Source organism: Neolamprologus brichardi, chromosome 1 (assembly GCF_056152115.1).
Source record: "Neolamprologus brichardi isolate AB-2024 chromosome 1, ASM5615211v1, whole genome shotgun sequence".
Taxonomy (NCBI): domain Eukaryota; kingdom Metazoa; phylum Chordata; class Actinopteri; order Cichliformes; family Cichlidae; genus Neolamprologus; species Neolamprologus brichardi.
The window spans coordinates 3,680,814-3,701,792 of record NC_142104.1 but is presented as its reverse complement, the minus strand read 5'-3'; the positions used below and the strand labels follow the sequence as shown (position 1 = coordinate 3,701,792).

The following is a 20,979-nucleotide window of genomic DNA, read 5'->3' as shown; positions in this document are numbered from 1 at the left end:
CAGAAAGACTCTCTGTGTTGTGCGTTTGCGTGTAATTAGGTTGAATTGTTGTCTCTGGAATCCAGAACGATGAGCAGAAACAATCATCTCATGAACCATAATCATGCTGTTTTACTGCTGAGGTTGCATTCGTTGAAATATTTGGAGGACATAAAGAGGGGGGGTCAATATACACCAAAAATATAAAACAGAATACGTTCTGATCAGTTTAATGTGTAATTTAAATATTCTATCATTCATTCAGTGTAACTACGAGAAAGAAATGACCTCCACCTTCACTATACGAGGTGCAATGAAAGAGCCGAAAGACTCCACCCGCGAGAGCAGAAACCTAAACAGATCCTTCGAGGTCGCCTCTTTGAGCACCTCCTTTGTGCTGCTGTTTTTGGATTGCTCACTTGCACATACTTGCAGCTTTGTGGTTTTGCTACGGACCCAAACTTGCACAGTTTTGGTTTTGCTTTGATTTCTCTTTTGATGACAGTTGTTGAAAAGCCCCACAATGTGGTTCCGGGCTTCTTTGTTATTCTTGCCTTGAGATTTGGACACAGATGGTGACAGTGTCATCGCAGCAAGACTTTCCACTGTATTGTTCTTACTAAGCACCGGTGTGGAAGTCTGTATTTCCATCTCCATCGCATTTCTGAGCTAAAAAGCTATCCTGGAGCTGAGTGTAGGTAAAATCAGGCATTTTTCTCTGACACTATCTCACATTACAGGTTAAACATATCAATCCATTTCAATAAATCCTATCTAGTTCCTTCAACTTATCTCTCCTTCGTGGAATAATATTGCAAAGACCTCCAAATTTTCAAACAACTTCAACTTCATCCAACAAATTATTCCAATAAGATGCTTCTCACACTGAAAACGCTGCGTCCAGATGAACAGAATCAACCTTTGGGAGTGCAAAGAGATTCATTCATTTTGACCAGATCTCCAATACCACCTCCACTTTAGGCCTGCCACCTGTGCAGTTTCCTATTTTGTCTTTTGAGGCCAAACTGCACACCATATTGAAATATGCCAGGTGTTGGTGAGGAAAAAAACTGTTTTGTGCTGGGAAATTTTGTTACCTTTGGAATTTTTCATAGACAACTAAAGAAACAGGCTGTGACAGGCTGCTAGCTGTTTGTTGTCAGTTCATCACTTGAGTTAGAAGCCTTTTTTATGAGTTAAGTGGCTTAACTAACAAACAAACAAAACAAAAAGTTCACTGAAAACGGTAACGTACAAGGACGGGACTGTAAATGAGCGAAAAGGCAGCCAGTGCCCAAAGAAAAACGTTGAAAGGCGTCAGGAAAGGCAGGAAAGGAATTGCTAAAGAAACTAAATATAAAGGACTTTTGCAGAAACCTGCTGAGGGGAAGCTAACTCATATCAGCTCAGCTATTATGTTACAGCAGTGCAAACTGTGTCGCTCTGCCCAATGAATTTACATGTCTTCAGTTGGTGATTGTGTATAAATGCATATTCATGCTTGACCTTAATCTGATGCTAAGTCTTCAAGTCTTCACTCCTGGAATTGCAGCTACTAGAAGATAAGATTTTAAGCACTGATTAGGTTGTTTATGAGAAAGACTATTTAATCAGTTAAATTAATGTCAGTTATTCTGACAAAAAGTTATCTTCACATCTTGTTGAGCAGGATGTGAGACAGTATCAGACCTGTGTGACAACAATGTGAAGCTTTGAAAGTTTCAATGTATGCAGTCTAATGCCTTTCTTATGCTGGAAAGAGGAGCGCTGATTGAAGTCGACGGCATCCGGTTGATTCATGTTGTATGTGAGCGTGCACAGAGCTGGACAGTTAACAGATAGCGCTATCACAGATGGTGGTTATCTGAGTTGGGTTGAGCCAGCCAAAAGCTCTCAACACACAAAAGCACCAAACTTACAGACAAGTTCTCGGTAGATGAACATATTGCTAAAACAAAAAAACGTGGAAGCTCTCCGAACCCTGGCCAGAAAAAATGGGCTGTTATGTAATTCTAAAAATATGTGTTTATTTTCTTATTTACACTTCTGTATTTGTACGACATTATTAATTAGTGTATGGGAACACAACAGATGGTGCATGTCTATCTGATTCACTGTTAAAGAATTCTGGCGAGAATAAATAAATAAACCACATCAGTAAGAAAGACAGTCATCTTCTTAAATGTCAAATCTGAGACACTGTTTAACATTGTGGTTTACAATAACAAGATCCTGATGGTGACTATTATTGCAGTGAGATTCTATCAGCAGATATAAGTTCACAGAGGGCATTTAAATAAATGTTACACAGCAGAAGTCTGTATGAATGCGTTTTACTGAAAGTTTGAGTTGCAAACATACTCATATATCAATCTTAAATCGGACGAAAGGGAATTCGAGTCACTTGGGGAATGATAAAACACAGCTTCCCTTGTTTGGACATTTTCAAGTTGAAATTAAAAAACATTGTACATACAGACAAAAACACCAGACAAACTGTTAACCCCCCACCCACAATAAAAAACATGTAATGTTAAAGGCATGAGTGACGCCAGCACACAAACCCAACCCAAACTAAATATTTCCTGCACGTCTACAGTCGACTCAGAGATCCGACTGTATTTAAATATTGCAATGAATAAAGCTTCAGATTTCTCACTGCACAGAATATTCCCATCTTTACAAGAAGACGTAAAGCCGAAGAAGAGACAAAGGCTCCTTTCACCAACTGACAGCCAATCAGAGAGCGTCACAGTAACAGTGACCTAAAGTTAAAGCGGGGCTGCTGACATGTTTTCAGTCAGTGTGAGCATGACTCCTGACAGTGAGTTTATACTATTAGTAATGATCAGAATTAAAACAGCGTGTGACCTTTGACCTACAGCAGGCTGAAAGCAGGACAGAGTTTAGTGGAGGCTGATAAGGGAAAACGCTGCCCCTGACAGAGTTTCTCTTACAGCAGAAACAACATCTTCTAAAAACACAACGGGCCTGACTTGGCTGATTTATGGTTACATTGAAAATGAATAAATATAAGAAAAATATAAGATAAGCAGGAAACATGAGCCTCACATCCATTCCTCTGATCAGTTAATAGCTCCATCCATCCATCTATACATACATACATACATACATACATACATACATACATATATACATACATCCATACATACATCCATCCATCCATACATACATTCATCCATCCATTTTCTTAATCACTTTATCCAATTCAGTAATGGAGGGCTGGAGTCTATCCCACTGGGTAAAAGTTGGGATATTGCAGGGCTAAATGGTAGCATGATCCATCCATCCATCCATCCATCCTTCCCTCCCTCCCTTCCTCCATCCATCCATCCTTCCCTCCATCCATCCATCCATCCATCCATACATCCATCATCCATCCATCCATACATATATCCTTCCCTCCATCCATCCATCCATCCATCCATCCATCCATCCATCCCTCCCTCCCTCCCTCCCTCCATCCATCCATACATACATCCATACATCCTTCCCTCCATCCATCCATCATCCATACATACATCCATCCATCCATCCATCCATCCCTCCCTCCCTCCCTCCATCCATCCATAGATACATCCATCCATACATCCTTCCCTCCATCCATCCATCATCCATACATACATCCATCATCCATCCATCCATCCATCCATCATCCATCCATCCATCCATCCATCCTTCCCTCCCTCCCTCCATCCATCCATCCTTCCTTCCCTCCATCCATCATCCATCCATCCATCCTTCCTTCCTTCCCTCCATCCATCATCCATCCATCCTTCCCTCCATCCATCCATCTACCCATCCCTCCCTCCCTCCCTCCCTCCCTCCCTCCATCCATCCATACATACATACATCCATCCTTCCCTCCATCCATCCATCATCCATACATACATCCATCATCCATCCATCCATCCATCCATCCATCATCCATCCATCCATCCATCCATACATACATACATCCTTCCCTCCCTCCCTCCATCCATCCATCCTTCCTTCCCTCCATCCATCATCCATCCATCCATCCATCTACCCATCCCTCCCTCCCTCCCTCCATCCATCCATACATACATCCATCCATCATCCATACATACATACATACATTTTCTTAATCACTTTATCCAATTCACCGTTGCAGGGGGTTGGAGTCTATCCCACTGGGTAAAAGGTGGTGTACACCCCGGACAGATCGGCAGTGTTAAATAGCACCAACGGGATCTTGTCCGAACATTTCTACAGATAAATTTTCATGTTTTTCATCACGTTTTATCTCCACACTGCAGAAAAACAACTGCAGCCTCCACAGCTAACTTTGAACCACAGAGTCCACAGAGAAAAGCAGACACACACACACACACACACACACACACACACACACACACACACACACACACACACACACACAGAATGATGTCACATTCTACGGAAATGAGTAATTCGGGTGTTTTTTCGCTCCGTTTTTCCAGTTTTTTGCTGATGACATCAGAGCTGTTGCTGCCAAAAGGAGGGGGCTGAATGTGTGCGCGTGTCTGTGTGTTGCAATTTGTGCAAATGTTAAAGGCTTTACAGTTGGACCTTTGCCTTATTTTAGCTTTAGCCCAGGGAGTTTTTCTTTAAACTTGTGAAAGACCTCAGCCTTCATTGTCCCAGAGGATGACACAGAATGAGAAAGTGTGGGGAAAGTTTACAGAGGAGTCCCTAGTTTTTCATTGTGAATGTGCAGAGTTCCTCTGGAAACTCATATTTGTCCTGCCATGGAAAAACTTGCCAGAATACATGCCCTAAAAGGGAATTTGGTTACTGCCTATGACAATGGTCAAGATGAGTGGTTGCAGCTGGATGTACGCTTCTGACAGGCTCTGTGTGATCACAAACGATTGTGTGTGATCAATTTAAATGTGCAGTCACATGTGTTAATCAACAACAGCAGTATGCTGCCTCTGCCAAGGCTGAAAATCCCCTCCACGCCACACATGAGCTGATTTCTTGGATCCAGATAATATTATTTTAAGAACATCAGGACGATGTCCCTGTTTTTTCTTATTTTAATGTGACATTGACATCATGTGACAAGCAAACCAATTGCATCATTGCCATGTTGAAGGTAATCATAAATCATTATAGCATATGTCCATTTACCATGTGAGAAATCAGGGGCTGTAAATCAGACTGCTTGGATGAAATAAATACAACAGCCAATCATCAATCAATACCATGGTTCATCTCAACGATCCCCAGTAAGATCTCCATTAAGACTTCAGTTACAGTAATTAGAAATTCAGATGAGGCTCGGTGTGATAAACACATGCTCACAATATTAACGGCCAAACTGTGGCTCTGATTGGTTCATCGTGAATCTAAGGTGATCCAGACATATTTGCTCCAACTGTTAGGCGAGCAGAAGGTAAATCCCCGCAGTATGAGGAAGAAGTGGTAGTCGTGGGTTTTAGCACTTCTGGTTAATCTCATCTGATCTGATACCAAGTAAATACAGGCCCAGTACTGCCAATACCAATACGTTCAGCTTTTAAAGGCATCAATCTAAGATTAATTGTAATCAACTTGTAAATTCTGAACTGACTTTAATGATCACAATGAGTTAATACAATAAAACAAACTTTTCAGCTTTTTGTGTATTTTGAAACAGGGTTTTATTTTAAAGCTGGCAGGTAAATGTGCCCGTCTTTAAAGCACTGGGTCACCTTCTGTTGTTAAATGTGCTGTAGGCTTTTAAATAAAGAAAGAAAATTTTAAAAAGCCAAGCTACATGCATAGAAACAAAGCATTGATCCTATCACGCTAGCATCGATATCAATACCTGCGTTCGGTTCGATACTTTCGATATTTGGATCGATCCACCCATCGATTTAGTTCTAGTATCTTAACACATTATCAGTGCATTCATAGAATGAATCTGAACAGTTTGGCTCTGTTAGTTTATAAATGACTTTTTAATGACCTATTGTGGTTAAAGGGTGTACATATGTCTTTAAATCATAGCACTCTTTTTAAAAATAGTAGAAGGATTTAATACAGTGCAAAAGTGGGGTTATGGAAGTGTGGTTAGTTGCTGTTAATTACCACGAAGAGCTAAACTACCAAGGATAAGGACAGATTATGGCTTAGTGCACATATAAATTAGAGTGCAGCTGAAACATTCCTGTCAGGGCTGGATATTACAACCACATTTCAGAAATAGTTCGGACGCTGAGCACAGTTTCCAACAGCTTTTCACGGGCTGCAAAAGTTGTGCGGCGCTAAAAACAAATATGTGCTAGAACATCTCAAAGTTAATAAGGTCAACTAGTAACATGACTGTGCATACAAAAGAGCATCTCAGAGAGACCGAATCTGTCAGAAACAACGATCAGCAACTGAGCAACAGCTGTGAATGTTTGGGGGATCGCGGTATTGGTGACATTCACATGTGTGAAGGCCCCGTTTATGCTGAACAATATATAGCATGAAGAGCAACATGGTTCAGAGAAGAGCTTTCTTATTTCAGCAAGAGGATGGAAAACTATATTCCACAAGTTTTCCAACAGCATGGTTTTGTAATAAAAGAATCTGGGTGCTAAATTGGCCCTCCTGCAGTCCAGACCCGTCACCCATTGAAAACAGATGGAGCATTATAAAATGAAAAGCACGACAAAGGAGGTCCTGTTGAACAACTGAAATCCCAGCAAGAATGGGAAAACATCTGGCTTCTAAAACAGCAGTTGGCCTCTCAGCTCCCAAAAGCATGCAGTGTTTTTTTTTTAGAGAAGAGATGATGCAACACGCCATTAAACGTGCTTCTGTCACAGCTTCTTTGGAAAAGTGTTGCATTAAATATACAAATGAGCATGCATCATTCAAAAACACAACAACACTACACATGCTGTCTTTGTGCGACATATGGTTACCGAACACATACTTCTATTGGGTAAAAAAGCTTCTTATTACTTTCATTTCTTGCGATTTTCGACTGTTTGCTTGGAATTTAACTGAACTTAGGACTAAAGCGCAGACGGGATTTTTCTAAAGCTTCAAGCTTTTGGAAAAAGCCGATAACAACAGTCCCAGAAAGTAACAAAAATCCAACCAAGCAGACAGCCACAGGGAACACGGAGCACAGGAAGCTGATGGAGGACTAGAGAAGATAAAGAGATGATCCGACTAAGGGAGATACAAGGCTGTCAAACACAGGTGACACAGCAAACAATCACAAAGAAGAGGAAAGGAAAGCAGGAAGTAAAACAAAAAAAGACACATGAGGAAAACGGATTCTCAGAGCAATACAAACAGTGAGAAAGGCTGAAGAGCAACTGAGCGTGATGACGGAGACCCGGAAACACGGAACACACAAGAAGAAAACACAACAAAGACAACGAGAAACTGACAGAAATGAAGTGAATGTACTATTGCTGTGATTTATTACTGTTACTGAAGGTCCGCGGCTCCGAACGTAGTAAAGGGACCTCTGGCTAATACGGTGGGTTCTGTGTCTGGCTCGTAGCCGAAAACTAGCTTTACTTTGTTGTTCAGTCGAGTCTTAACAGCTTACTTACAACTGGGCTCGTCAGGCTCTCTTCTTGGCTGCAGTGGTTATTATTATATTTACATGCTTCCAGCTCCCGTTTCTGCTCGATGACAGCTCGTACTTTTCCTTTTTCTCCCTCCCTCGCTCACAGACACATAACGTGTATGGCAGTCCATTCTCCCTGCAGCACGGACTACACTGCCCATGATGCTACATTCTTTAGAGCTATACCTGTAGCATTCTGCCTATTAGCTTAGCACAACAACAACAAAAAGGCCTCTCTCACCCAGGAAACACGCAGAGAGAGCGTCACCCTGTAACCATGGCAACCGTAACGCTGCCGCCTGGAACAACAGAACGTAGCTGTCAAACAAAACCCAAACAGGCCTGACCCACCACAATATGAAACAGGGAAGTACCGCCGTGTAATCCATTTATTTCAACAAAGTAACTGTATTCTAAATACCACCTTTTTAAACGGTAACTGTAACGGAATACAGTTACTCATATTTTGTATTTTAAATACGTAACGGCGGTACATGTATTCCGTTACTCCCCAACACTGGTTTCATATGCCGCTCACCCTGCAGAGGGTGCAAAATGCCGCAGCTCGTCTTTTAACTGGCAAAGTTTGAGCACATTTCCCCTGTTTTAGCTTCACTTCACTGGCTGCCCATTTCTTTTAGGATTCATTTTAAAATTCTTTACTTTTAAAGCTCTCCATGGCCTAGCCCCATCTTATCTCTCTGAGCTGCTACAGCCTTATACACCCACCCGCTCTCTCAGGTCAGCTGATCAGCTGCTCCTGAAGATACCCAGGACTGGGCGCAAACTTAGAGGAGATCGTGCTTTTGCTGTAGCAGCTCCAAAACTGTGGACCGAGCTTCCTTTAGCGATTATACAGGCCAGTTCTTTACCTGTTTTTAAGTCACTCTTGAAAACCCACCTGACCTTTGACACCACGTGAGATGTTGGTTTTTATTTTTATTTTTATTTCAGTTGTTTTTAGTTGATTCAATGCTGTTTTATCTTGTTTTTGTTTTAATATAGGGCTGTTTTAATTTTATGTTTTATGTGTTTTATTTATTTATTTTGCTGTTTTCTGTTATTCTATTGTTTTAACTTATTTTCTGTACAGCACTTTGTTCCTGTGCTGGGTATTTTAAAGTGCTTTATAAATAAAATTGGATTGGATTGGATGTTTATTCGTGACCACATCACTACACTCCCACACCTTCAGTGGTAAAAATCGGAATAAACGTCTGTATCTGTCATTTAAGTATTTAATAAATAAACAGCGACTGTGCAGCTTCTAGTGAGAGCACTGATCTCAGCACTGATAGAAAACCTGAAACACTTTATAGTCACTGATCAGTTTAGTTTACTACCACAAAAACGCACTGATGTTCCATTCATGTGCTCATTTTATCCTCAACTGAAACACACTCGATTTATGAGCTCCACATGCTGACTCGCTGATCACATCTCTGGTGCTGATTAATGAAGATTGAGTTATCAGCACTGATAATAGATTACAGCAGTCAGGATTACAGTAATCTGGCAGTCAGAGCTGATGTCACTAGGATGGTTTTTATGAAGCACAACGCTAAACACAAAGTCTTCAGTGTACAGAGTTTAGCTTGAATCTCTGAGCTCGAATCTTGCGGACAGGATGTCCGGACGTCTGTCTCCGAGCTGCTCAGATCAGTCTCAGCTGTTTCCCCTCTTTTTTTTTACATTTTTTTAGATTCCCAATGCTCCGTGACACTGCTCGCTTTCTGGCTTTTCGTCGTCTATAAATCTGCTGAGTGAAACAAACAGAGATGTATGAATCTACACGACTCTGCAAAGATGCACAAGTAAAAACAAAAGTAAAACTTGGAACAAAGAACAAGGGGAAACTGGAGCTCAGGCAGATGCCGTGTTATCTCTGCATCTGCAGGTCAGTGAATGCTGCTCGTGTCAGGACAGACGCCACCTCTGACCTTTTTATTCCTGCCTCAGAGTGGGTTGGTTTATTTTCTGCCCCCGTGCGTCTCAGCTCTGCAGGCCGGACAGAAAAAAGCTGATTTATCAGCTTTACAAACTCCACAGGAGAGATTCAGAGTTTGCGCTTCACGTTGGTATTTTTTTAGCAGCCGACATCAAACTGAGGGTTTAACTGCCTGTTTCGCTGGGCGGAATGCTTTTTACTGTGCTCTATTGTGTGTTTATTGCACTTTTATGTGGTGTATTGTGTGTTTAGTTTTATAGTGTTTCAGCTTACAGGACTGACCCCAGTAAAAAGTTCACCAAATCGGAGCTTCATGCTCAACACTACTTTCACCTCGCTGAGCAGATCCCGTGAAGAAAATGACTTTAAGAAGAAGAGGAAGACGCTAACACGTGAGCTTTCAGGCAGTCGTGACATCTGAGTCAGGATCGCTCCAGATGGAAACTTATTTATCCTTTTTCCATTAGTCCTGGAGACACTTGTGCGAGCTGCTAACACTCACGGCCAATGAAACCATGCTGACAGTTAAATAAACAGTTCACCTGGAAGACGAAAAACATTTGAAAACAGGAATCCTGCAGCTCGAGGCAGATTAGATTTAAGACCTCTTTAACACCTCTCAGAATTAAATTTAAGACCAGCTCTCCTGCAAGTAAGATTTAGGAATGAGAAAGCGACATCATCCCACAGATATGTTTGTTTTTCTACGATTTCGTCGAAGCTCTTAGCATCCACAATAAGCCGATGGGATCCCAGACTACGGCTTAAATAATAAAAAACAAACTATAAATGTTGTTGCTTCTCCCATTGTGATCTGTGTCATTAATGCAAGGCACTTTCTGATAATTATAGCTATTACAAATCATTTAGAGATTTTAATTTCACTGATAAAAAATCAACTGTTCCCACATCTTCAAATGTTGATTTAAGACATTTTGGGAAAAAATGAAGGCGTCTTTTTATAGCTGAATGAATTCACTCAGCTTTATGACTATTTAAGAATCCACGGGAAACATGCCCAGCTGCTCAGTTCATAACTAAAGTGAAAAGCATTGAGCAGAAAGACTTCTTCACCCTTCTCCTGCTTCATTAGTTGTTTTTCCATCTAAAATTTTCTCCCTGAAGAAGTTTTTTTTTTCAGGGAGCTGAAAGTTTCCTTCAGAGTATTGTTTGTCTGCATTTCCACTCCACCGAAGACAAAAGATCTGGCAGAATGAGCCCAGTGACGTAGCGAGAGCTGCTTTGAAACACCAGCCTTTATAAGAACGCAGTTAGCAGGCTACATCTCAGCTGTCTCTCTTTGTTGTTGTGCGACTGCTTTGGTTACAAAAGCGAGCAGGGTGGCACCTTTTAAAAATATAATACAGCTTTAAAACAATAAAACATCTGATTTCTTTTTTTTAAGCCCACTCAGCCACAAATGTTTGCCTCGATCTCTCTTCCACTTTCCTTGGTTAGTAACACTATCCCCACCAATGACTAAATATTTCAGCAATTATTGTTTCACATCAAGCGCCAGTGTTAAAAATCAATCTTTCTACTCACTCTTCTGATTGATATTTATGTATATAAACAACACTCTGATGTGGAAAGTGTTACATATGACATTTGTTGTGCTCACACTCTCCAACTTTAACTGATGAGCATCAAGATCCAACCCAAGAACCCACAACAAGTGGGTACGCCTTCCTCCACTGACCCTAAAATGAGTGGGGAAGTTACCATCATGCAAAATGATACACATGAACACCAGACAAGGGCCCCAGTGTCACACCTGCAGGTTATTTTCCACTAAAATTCATGCAAATGCCGTTGTGGATGTGGTTTGAGGTTCCAAGAGCTCCTGTGAATGGGGTGCAGTGGTATAAAAATCTCTAGAAGAGATTCACATTGACCAAAAACTATTGAAAGTAATTGGTCGTGTCCAAATTCATGGGCTGCATCCTCCTGAGGCCGCATTTGTAGACTGATTACGTCACAGCGACGCGCCGAAGGCTGTCCAAATTCGTAGACTCCTCCGAATGCAGCCGACAAATGCGTCCTCCTTTTCCCCGAATTTGAAGGATGGGTCGGGTGTGTCCTTCGTGGCCTACTATATCCCAGAATTCATAGCGCGGCCCAGCCAAACTCCAGTTTCCAACAATGGCGGCCGCTACTAAGTTTTAAAATTACTCTTACTAATCTTTCTGGGTCACAAAATAAACTTTTAACATATTTTCAGGCGAGAAAGTAGCTGTGTAAACATCAAATATCTGCTCGGTTTATCAAGATATCGCATATTTGCAAAAGTGCTTCGATGTTTTCGGAGACGTCTGCTACCCACCAGCTCGACAGCTAGCCGGGAGCTCGAGGGTCACTGATGCGGCCGAGAACGGCACAACTCCCGGCACAACTCCCGGCACATCATTTTCAGATCACCGTGGAGTTTCGCTACTCGGGTTAAACGTAATATATAAGTCACTTAGACAACCTAAAAATGTTATTGTTGGGCTTTTTTCAGTGTTTTGTTTGTTTGTGAGTAAATCGGTTTGGCTGAGATTAAAGTTATTAGATTAGATAAAATAAAACTTTATTAATCCTCCAGGTGGTTTTCACACAGCTGAATAAACGTCAAACAGAAAACTGATTAAACAGAAGTGTGAGACGGTCGAGAATTTACGCCAGTGTCCTGTTATATTTTAGATAGCAAGGAGCAGACGGCCGAGTTTATTAAACTCCACCGAGACAGCGGTGACGCTAATCAGAAGGCTAGACCGTCCAATTTCACAGCCGTTTACTTCCGGCCTACCCGACCTTCTGAGGACCCGGCCCACGTAGACCGCGAAGGCCGGGTCCTCAGGAGGATGCAGCCCATGAATTTGGACACGACCTCTGTCACATGTCACAAACTGTTCTCAACTTCCAGGTGATTGAAGCCTCTGCCAATGAGAGCGCAGGACACCGTTGACTGACATCAGCTGCTGATTGACATAAAACCTGTCCGAGTCTGGAATGTCCATCTGCCATCACCTTTGTGTTGCTTTCAGTGTGAACGCAGCTCAGTCTAAAGTCCTGCCACACTTAAACCCAACATCATCTTCACACACACTGACCACAAAGAGCCTCACACACACTCAGGGCACATACTCTGAACTATTTAAAGCACAGCTGTCAGCATGCATGTGCGTGAAGTGACAGTCAGCAGCTCTGAGAGGATGTGCCAGTTAAACCTCTCTGCCGGGAAGGTCACGAAAGGCCCGGCTGTATAAACCACACATAAAGTGTTATTTATAAAGGAAGAATGTGCAGTGCAAGTTCAGCCTGATATGGTGAGATCGAAATGAAAATGAGGCGAGACAGAATTTCGCCTAAAAAGTTTATTAATAGCTTTTATTTATGTGTTCTGTGCAGCTGTGTTTAATGGCCATGTGTAAGGATGGATGCTCTGGTGCTCCTTTGTGCCTTGCTTAGCGTCCTTTCCTCAGAATTTACAGAGACGGTGTCCTCAGTTACTTCTTCCTTCAGTAGTTATTTTGTTCCTTTCGGTATTCCATACCTGATGCTGCCAAATAAAACACTTCCTTTTGTCACTTTTTCGACAAGTGTGACAGTTTCTAATTATTGTGTTTTTGATTGACATGTCTGATAACATGCGCTACAAAGTAAAGCTTGAGCGGAATCAGACAGTCTGTTTGCAGGAAACAAAAACGTCAGCCTCTGATCCTTAAAGATGGAGAAAATACTTTATTTCTTTGTTCTTTCAATAACTACTTGGTTCATTATGGACCATTTGCTCTTTCAAATGGAAACACATGCTCGTGTTTCCTTGTAATGCTGCTTAACAGTAGCTAGGAAAGTTGTGCAAAACTGCTGTTGACTAAACTAACCAGTTTGCTACTATCTATAGTTTCCACTGCATATAGATGACTTCATATTTTTATTTATAGGAGGTACTGTGGCCTGGGGAGCACTTCCAAGTATACCAACCGAATTCTCAAATGTACAGTTTTTTGTGAGAGTCACACTTTTGACATTAAGGACATCGTTTCAAGCTAAAGCCGTGCTTTATTGGTTGGGATAAGTTGAAGACTGCCAGAGGTTTCTTCCTGTTAAAAGGGAGTTTTTTCTTCCCGCTGTCACCAAAGTGCTTGCTCATAGGGGGTCATATGATTGTTGGGTTTTTCTCTGTATCTATGAAGCGCCTTGAGGCGACTGTTGTTGTGATTTGGCGCTATATAAATAAAATTGAATTGAATTGAAACATCCATCCATTAATGGAGATGAGAGTGGAAATGAAGCACAGTGACTGAGATCATCACAGAAGCACTATGACAGTGCTTCCAGTGTTTCCAGCCTTTGGGGCTGAAAAATGAAGGCAAAGTGACAAACACTGCAGTTCCTCTAATGGCCACTTGAGGCTGACTCCTAAAGCGAGTCGACCCATTGCCTTGGATTTAAAAAACAGATTTTACAACAGAAATAAACATCTTTAGGCTGTAAAGCCATTTTCCCTGTTTGTAATAACTGTTTGGGGGTTTGTCTGTGAAGTCAAAGGAGCTTGCAAAGAAAAGCGTCTGGACTTCTTTAAGTTACTTGAAGATGCTTCATCTCTCATCTGAGAAGCTTCTTCAGTTCTAAGGTCAAATGGTGGAGAGTCCCAGATTTAAACCTAGTGGGAGTATCCCCCCACAGAGGGACAAAAGGACCCCCTGATGATCCTCTAATCGCCTGAGCCAAGGTGTGAAACTGGGTGTGGGTCCCAATCAGCCAGAGTTTCGGGTGAGCTCATTGTGAAACCTGGCCCCACCTTATCATGTGAATTCCTGAGGTCAGATGGCCCAGGATGTGAGTGGGCGTTAAGGCGTCTGGGGAGGGAACTCAAAACTGGATTATAGATGGCAGACAGTTGGTGTCGTAAACCACCGCCTCTGTTCAAAGATGGTCGCTCACAGTGGACATAGATGCTTCTTTCACTCCTCTTTCAAACCATCTGTCCTCTCTGTCCAAAATGTGAACATTGGCATCCTCGAAAGAGTGACCTTTGACCTTAAGATGCAGATGGACTGCTGAGGTTGTCCTGTGGAGGTGGCTCTTCTGTGTTGTGCCATGCGCTTGTGAAGTGGCTGTTTGGTCTCTCTAATGTAGAGGTCTGGGCATTCCTCGCTGCTGTACAGCAAACACCACATTGTTAAGTCTGTGTTTTGGAGTTTTGTCAATCTGGGACTTCCCACCATTTGACCTTAGAACTGAAGAAGCGTCTCGAATGAGAGGTGAAACGTCTTCAAGCAACTTAAAGAAGTCCAGACGCTTTTCTTTGCAAGCTCCTTTGACTGTTTGGGGGTTATTTTTTTTAACAAGATGACACATTTGAACCATGTTAATGCTTAAAGTTGACATTATTATAACCCTGGAAGCTTTGAGTGTCAGCTGGATGGAGAGAAAGCAGGCCAGTGCTTCACCTCAGCTACTCAGAGCCAGGGAAAAAACTTTGTGACTGTTTTTGAAGACTTTTGGAGCATTTAAAATCCAATAATAAGACAGCCAATCACAGAAGATTGTGCTCCACCTCAAGAGAGTGAACTTTAATATTTTTATGCTCCGTAGACTTAATTACCTGTATCTGTGCGATGTAGTTACACCCATACTGTCTTTACGTATGCAGCTTGCTAGCTTTAGCTGATAACTCCACTCCACCCTAAATGTGGTCACTTCTGTGTCTAAAACACCAACACGGCGATCGTAAACCAGTGGGTGATGTCAGTTCGTTTGCACATCTCTGCCTTTGTGGATACACAGATATTGATGACGCTATAGAGTTTGATTTCCTCATGCATGTCAGTTTCTATTCAAGTTAAACACTTTTTTCCTGTGAAAACAGAGAACGGATGAAGGTGGACAGAAATCCAGAAACTGCTTTGAGCTTGTTTGTGATCTGAAGCAGTGACTGTAATGAAAGGATGGCAGGAAGAGACAGAATGAAGCTGTTATTAAACGTCTGTGCAAATGAAATGTTTTAAGTCCAAACATCTCACATGTCTAAACCAAACATTTCACAGAGACGTGTCATGAACAGAAAATTAAGTTATACATCAGCTTACACTAAACTTCAGGTGCTCATTGACCTGAAATATCAAAAACATGCTTAAATTCACCTTTAATTCCAGCTGTTACTATAGAAACAATGTATAAAGAGGTGCATGATGTCATCGGATCCTCTGACATCAGCAGAGGGGCTCACTCTTAAATATCAGACCTGCAGAACTGAACCAGGAATCAAACTAGCAACCTGTAAGCACTTCCTGTCAGAGTAAAACACACACACATAAAACTCCTCTGTGGTGAGGTCATAACACCTTGACGTCACCACCTTCATTTCCAACCTCATCACCATCATCACCACCATCCTTTCCGCGCACGTGTCATCTTACCTGTGCCTGCTGGCAGCGCGTGCTCCGTGCGCGTGTCCATTGGTGTACAGGTTGTAGGACTGTCGCAGCGGGAACGCGCCTTTGGCGTTTCCGCAGGTCCAAAGCACGAGCAGCAACAGTAGCGGGAGCGCGGCCATCCCTCCGATCAATACGCGATCAATACAGAGTATCGATACTTTATCGGAGCTTCCTCAGCTGGAAGGGAAGACTCCCATCTCCATGGAAACGCCACAAAAAAAGTTTCCTCAGAAGTCCGTCAGTCCCACCGACCCATGGTCCGGACCCGATCAGACCTGAAGACCTGAAGCCGAGTCCAGTCCCCCCCTGACCCGCTGCGGGTCCCGCTGCTCCCAGCCTTTAATCCGCCTTTAATGCCACTTTAATCCGGCTCGGCGCGGTCCCGGCTGGCCCATCAGAACTTTACTGGAGAAACAAAGAGAAGAAAACGTTGCGACAGACTGAACCGAGACCAGCTGCTCCTCCTCTTCATCACACCGCCCCACCGAACTGTCTCCGCCCCTGCCGGAGGAGAAACCAGACCCACACCCACACCTGAACCAGGACTGGGATCAGTGATGAAAACGTGAAACCGCACGGAGCCTCCGAGAGGCTTTAAAGGACCAGACTGCGCTTTTTAAACTTCTCTACGCGTTTTTTCTGTCTTTGTATGTGTGTGTGTGTGTTTTAAGCACTCTCTCTCTCTCTCTCACACACACACACACACACAAACACACACACATGTATAAAGTTAATGTAAATCAGCTGAATCTGATTCTTTCTTTCCAGATTTTGTTGTCAGTTTAATGAGTTATTATTCCAAACACTTGTTTGCTTGTTTGAATGTTATTTTGATCTGCAGTGGATCCTTTGAAGCTCTTAAAGAACATCTAAGAGTTTAATCTCAGCTGACAGTCAAGTCACCGCAGTTTGTCTCAGCTGGTTTCGGATTAGTGAGACTTTCTAAAGTCTTCACAGTCACTACAGTAAAAAGTCTGTTTTTACTTGGTAAATGTAAAGTGCAGTTAGCTGGTAATGAGGCGACTTGTGGACGTGGGGCCAGTTTTTGAGGTGTGGTTCACTGGCTGATGCTTTATTCTGACAGGATTTTGGTCACATTTCAGGGGATAGAGTCAGCGATTCCTGCAGAGTAATCACAGCTGTTCTTCACATCTGTAAAGTTCAACAATCCAAAGTGTCCTAATACTTCTTATTTTAGGATTAAGTTCATGTGTTCTCATTCAGGTTTATTTATTTTAGGAGGAAATTAGTGTTCCGAGTAAATGTTTGATTTTCTGGATTGGATACCGAGCCTTACGATGGTCCTCGTACACACCTGCATGTGTCTGTGACTCGTTCATTTATGATGAGGCAGAGGAACAGAAACGTGTTTTAAAATGTTAAAAAGTTGCATCCTGTAACGTGACACCGAAGACGTTAATGAGCGTTTGATGACACTCGGAGCGGAAAACATCCTGCACACTTCCTGAGGTTAAAGGATGTTTTACATCTGCTCTCCTCAAAATAGACAAACACGCCACTAACTTTCACTACGCGATAACCCTTTATATCAGTGTTGTTTGGACCATTGTTGTACTGTTTTTACACACATCCTGCCCTTCAGTAGACCCCAGTGTGGTCATCTAATGTCTTATAATTTTGTCATTTATCATAAGGTTTGTTTGGTTTTTATTATATGGGGGTATTTTAAGGGAAAGGGGTTTCAGAAGTGGTATTACAACACAGTCACAGCAGTTTGCGCAGGCAGCTGACTCACAGTCATGTCGACATTCAGAGTAAACATGTGTACCACAGCTGTCTCATGCTGGTTCTGTTGACAAATGAACATGGACTAAACCAAAAACCATTTCCTTTTTTTTAAACATCTTTTATTAGAGTTTAGTTGGTTTGCAAGCACACTATATGAGTTTCCATTACAATGCACCAACACATGGGCCCGTCCTTCAAGCGTGCTTCAGTTGTCCGTGTTCGTAACCAAGTATAATCCAGACTTGAGTGTTGCGTCTGTGAAACCAAGTCATCGCTTGTTTATGCGTCGCGTGCCAGCTGTGACATCACTTCGTCAACATTTGTCCTGGTCCTTGAGACGGACCAACCTCGCTGCAGCGCTGGTGCATGTGTAGAAGATGTCAAAACAGGAAGCAAAGCGATCTCACAGCTTTTTTTCCAGAAAGTCTTTTGAAACTTTTGCAGCATCTCTGTATAATCTGACAAACTCCGAGCTTCCTGTAGAAAAGTTTATATAAATAACAGCAAAGCAAAGATGATCATACAGCAGTTATGAAGGTGACAAGGGTCAGCATATATACCAGGTGTTACACTGCACTCTCCTTGCTAATGGTTTATGATTAACAAGTTATTAGATGAACACATCTTCTCTTAGCATCCTTTCTGGCTCCAACAATGAACATAATTTACAAAATAAACTTCCTGTTTCATTCCAGACGACCTGAAACTAGTGATCGAGCTCATGAGAACAAAGTTTGCACGGGTAAAGCAGCAGAGACAACAAAGAAAAGTCTCTACAAAAGCAGCTTTATTTCAAACAGGAGCTTGACTTCTGTGACCACTGAGCTTATTTTACATGAAGTGAGCTGAAAATCATTTTCCTCAGTTCATCTAAAATAAATCTCCCCAAATAGAGTGACTGCATGCTGACATCAAGTTTGGTAAAGACACACAGGCTAAGAACAAGACCGCGTTTATTCAAGTATAACCACCATTAGTTTCAGTTTTTTCCCATAGCCACAGAGTTTTGAATTTCTTAAACAATCACGAAAAGCTTGAATCTCACAGCATGTTAAGTCAACACTGATGCATGGCCTTGTCAACATTTCGGTTTTGTTGGGTATTTAAGAGTTGGGCAGAACAATGTAAAAACAAAGTAAGATACTGAGCTCTGCCGAGATCCTTTTCTGCTTCTTTTTTGCTCATTCAGCCTGCTCAGATCTACTCTTCATCAGCGATGAGTGCATCTGAGAAACCGAGGGCACCCACATTCTCAAAGTAACGACTGCTCCCTCACACAGCAGCCACACCCAAAATTATAACCTGCTTTACTGTCTGTATTATTCTAAATGAGGCCCTCATTGGCTAAGTAAGCATCACGCTGAACTAAAAATGACATAAAATTATTGTTTGAATCGATTAACTCATTAGGGAAATGTTTACTACAGGCACAGGGGGGCGGGAGCTGTAGGCTGTTTTTCTCATAGACATACATATACAGCCCAAGGTCGTTTTTTGCAATGAGAGAAGTTGCCCCCTGCTGGCCATTAAAAAGAATGCACGTTTGAAGCACTTTGCAGTTTTTATCTTTAGTCCACAGTCTGAGGTCATGCAGTAAATATCAAAGACACAAAGACATAACATCACCACACTGACATCTTTAGAGACTCACGTAAAGTGTCAAAAACAATGATCGTCAAACAGAAACCATGACAACAGATGCAGCAGACCTGTTCTTTCTGCAGGAGCCTACAGTACCCATGATGCACCAGCGATAGTCGGCTGTTAGACTGGGGTGTGTGCTGGTAGTAGCTAATGTAGCCCGAAGCAGAGTTTGTAAGCTCACTGCTTTCTAACCTCACACTGAGTTTTCAGATCAGACAGCAAATTTACACGTCTCCGTCTGACTGAGAAACCAGCGGCGGCACCGACCAACGCTGGCTCAAGACAGGAATACTGACGGTAAGAATACGGAAAAATATCTGCTTAGCTGAACGCCGACGAGCCACCACCTGCCCAAACTGTGATACAGACTGTTTTCCCTAATAGGAACAACAGACAGAGAGAGCTAAAACAGGACTCTACAATGGAAAACACTTTATCAGATCTCATAAATCATGTGGTGACCCCCCTCTTCCTCAGGCTCTACCCTCTCCGGGTGGAGAGGCGGACCACCCAGACTCCATCACTCACACTAACCACTGTTTTCAGTTTTATGAGTCTCTTTTTAAATGGAGTTTTGTATTAAACACAGAGTCACATTCCTGGGCGAAAGCCTCAGGTGAGACACAGAAACAGAATCTGAAAGCTTTTTCTTTCGAATAATCGAGTAGCTCATGAAAGTTAATAATGTCCCTGGTTTGTTCTTTATTTCCTTTAAATGTTCACAATGCGAAGGAAACCAAATAAAAGTTAATTTACCTCTTTAGCTGTTTAACTGATCTGAGCATGTACAATCAGACTGTAAGTGGTTTTAACAGGAAAGTCCCAGCTGACCTTTAAAATGCTCAACCATTAAGACCTCCATCTCTCCTGAACATTTGGAGTTGTCTCTGGACAAAAGCACTAAGATTCTTCCTCGTCTTCTTCTTCTTATTATTAGATAAACACTACAACCATCCAGGAAACCCAGATGGTGACTAATCAGAGAAGTGCTTGGCAACTTTCCTCAGCTTTTAGTCTTGAAATATAAAATATAAGTGAAAGTTGTGCCAACATTACCTGGATGTTGTAGGGCAGAGGTGGCAAACTCCAGGCCTCGAGAGCCACTGTCCTGCAGGTTTTAGATAACACCCTGGGTCAACACACCTGAGTCAAATGATTAGTTCATTACCGGGCTCCTGGAGAACTACAAGAAATGTTGGGGAGGTAATTTAGCCATTTAAATCAGCTGTGATAAATCAAGGACACATCTAAATCCCGCAGAAAACCGGCTCTTGAGGCCTGGAGTTTGCCACCCCTGTTTTAGGGATTTCCAGCAAGGCAAAGTTTATGTTCAGGAATCATTTTATATTATAGAGTAAAAATGGCAAGAAAAACAGAACACCTAGAAACTCCTGATCTTATGCTTGGATGATCAGCTCTGTTCATACTGAGCTAGCTGTGAGATACCTGAGCAGACGGAGCCACCATGATGTCACCAAGTCTGCAGTTTGTAGCCTCCGTGCTAACACTTTGGTCAACAACTTTTGTTTCTTGGAGACAGAAGTGACCATATGTGGACAAGAAGGTGGTGTCCCGGTTTATTGGCTAAGTCTCGTTAGCTTTATTAAAGCTCTCATTTAATAAGAATGATGCAGTTTAACATAGTGCCA

At 42.2% G+C, this 20,979-nt stretch overlaps 1 protein-coding gene across 2 annotated transcripts in view; it reads right to left on the bottom strand.

Moving 5' to 3' along the window:
- Positions 1-16,524, bottom strand: part of LOC102778248 (EMILIN-1-A-like) — a 33,518-nt gene extending 16,994 nt beyond the window's left edge. The window contains exon 1 of one of the 2 annotated variants that reach the window (XM_087841580.1): positions 15,920-16,524. In XM_087841580.1, the coding sequence (XP_087697706.1) occupies positions 15,920-16,056 (137 nt within the window). In that variant the 5' untranslated portion in view covers positions 16,057-16,524. The remainder of the gene's footprint in view (positions 1-15,919) is intronic. The other variant, XM_087841627.1, reaches the window with a different exon arrangement.
- Positions 16,525-20,979: the final 4,455 nt, after the last annotated feature.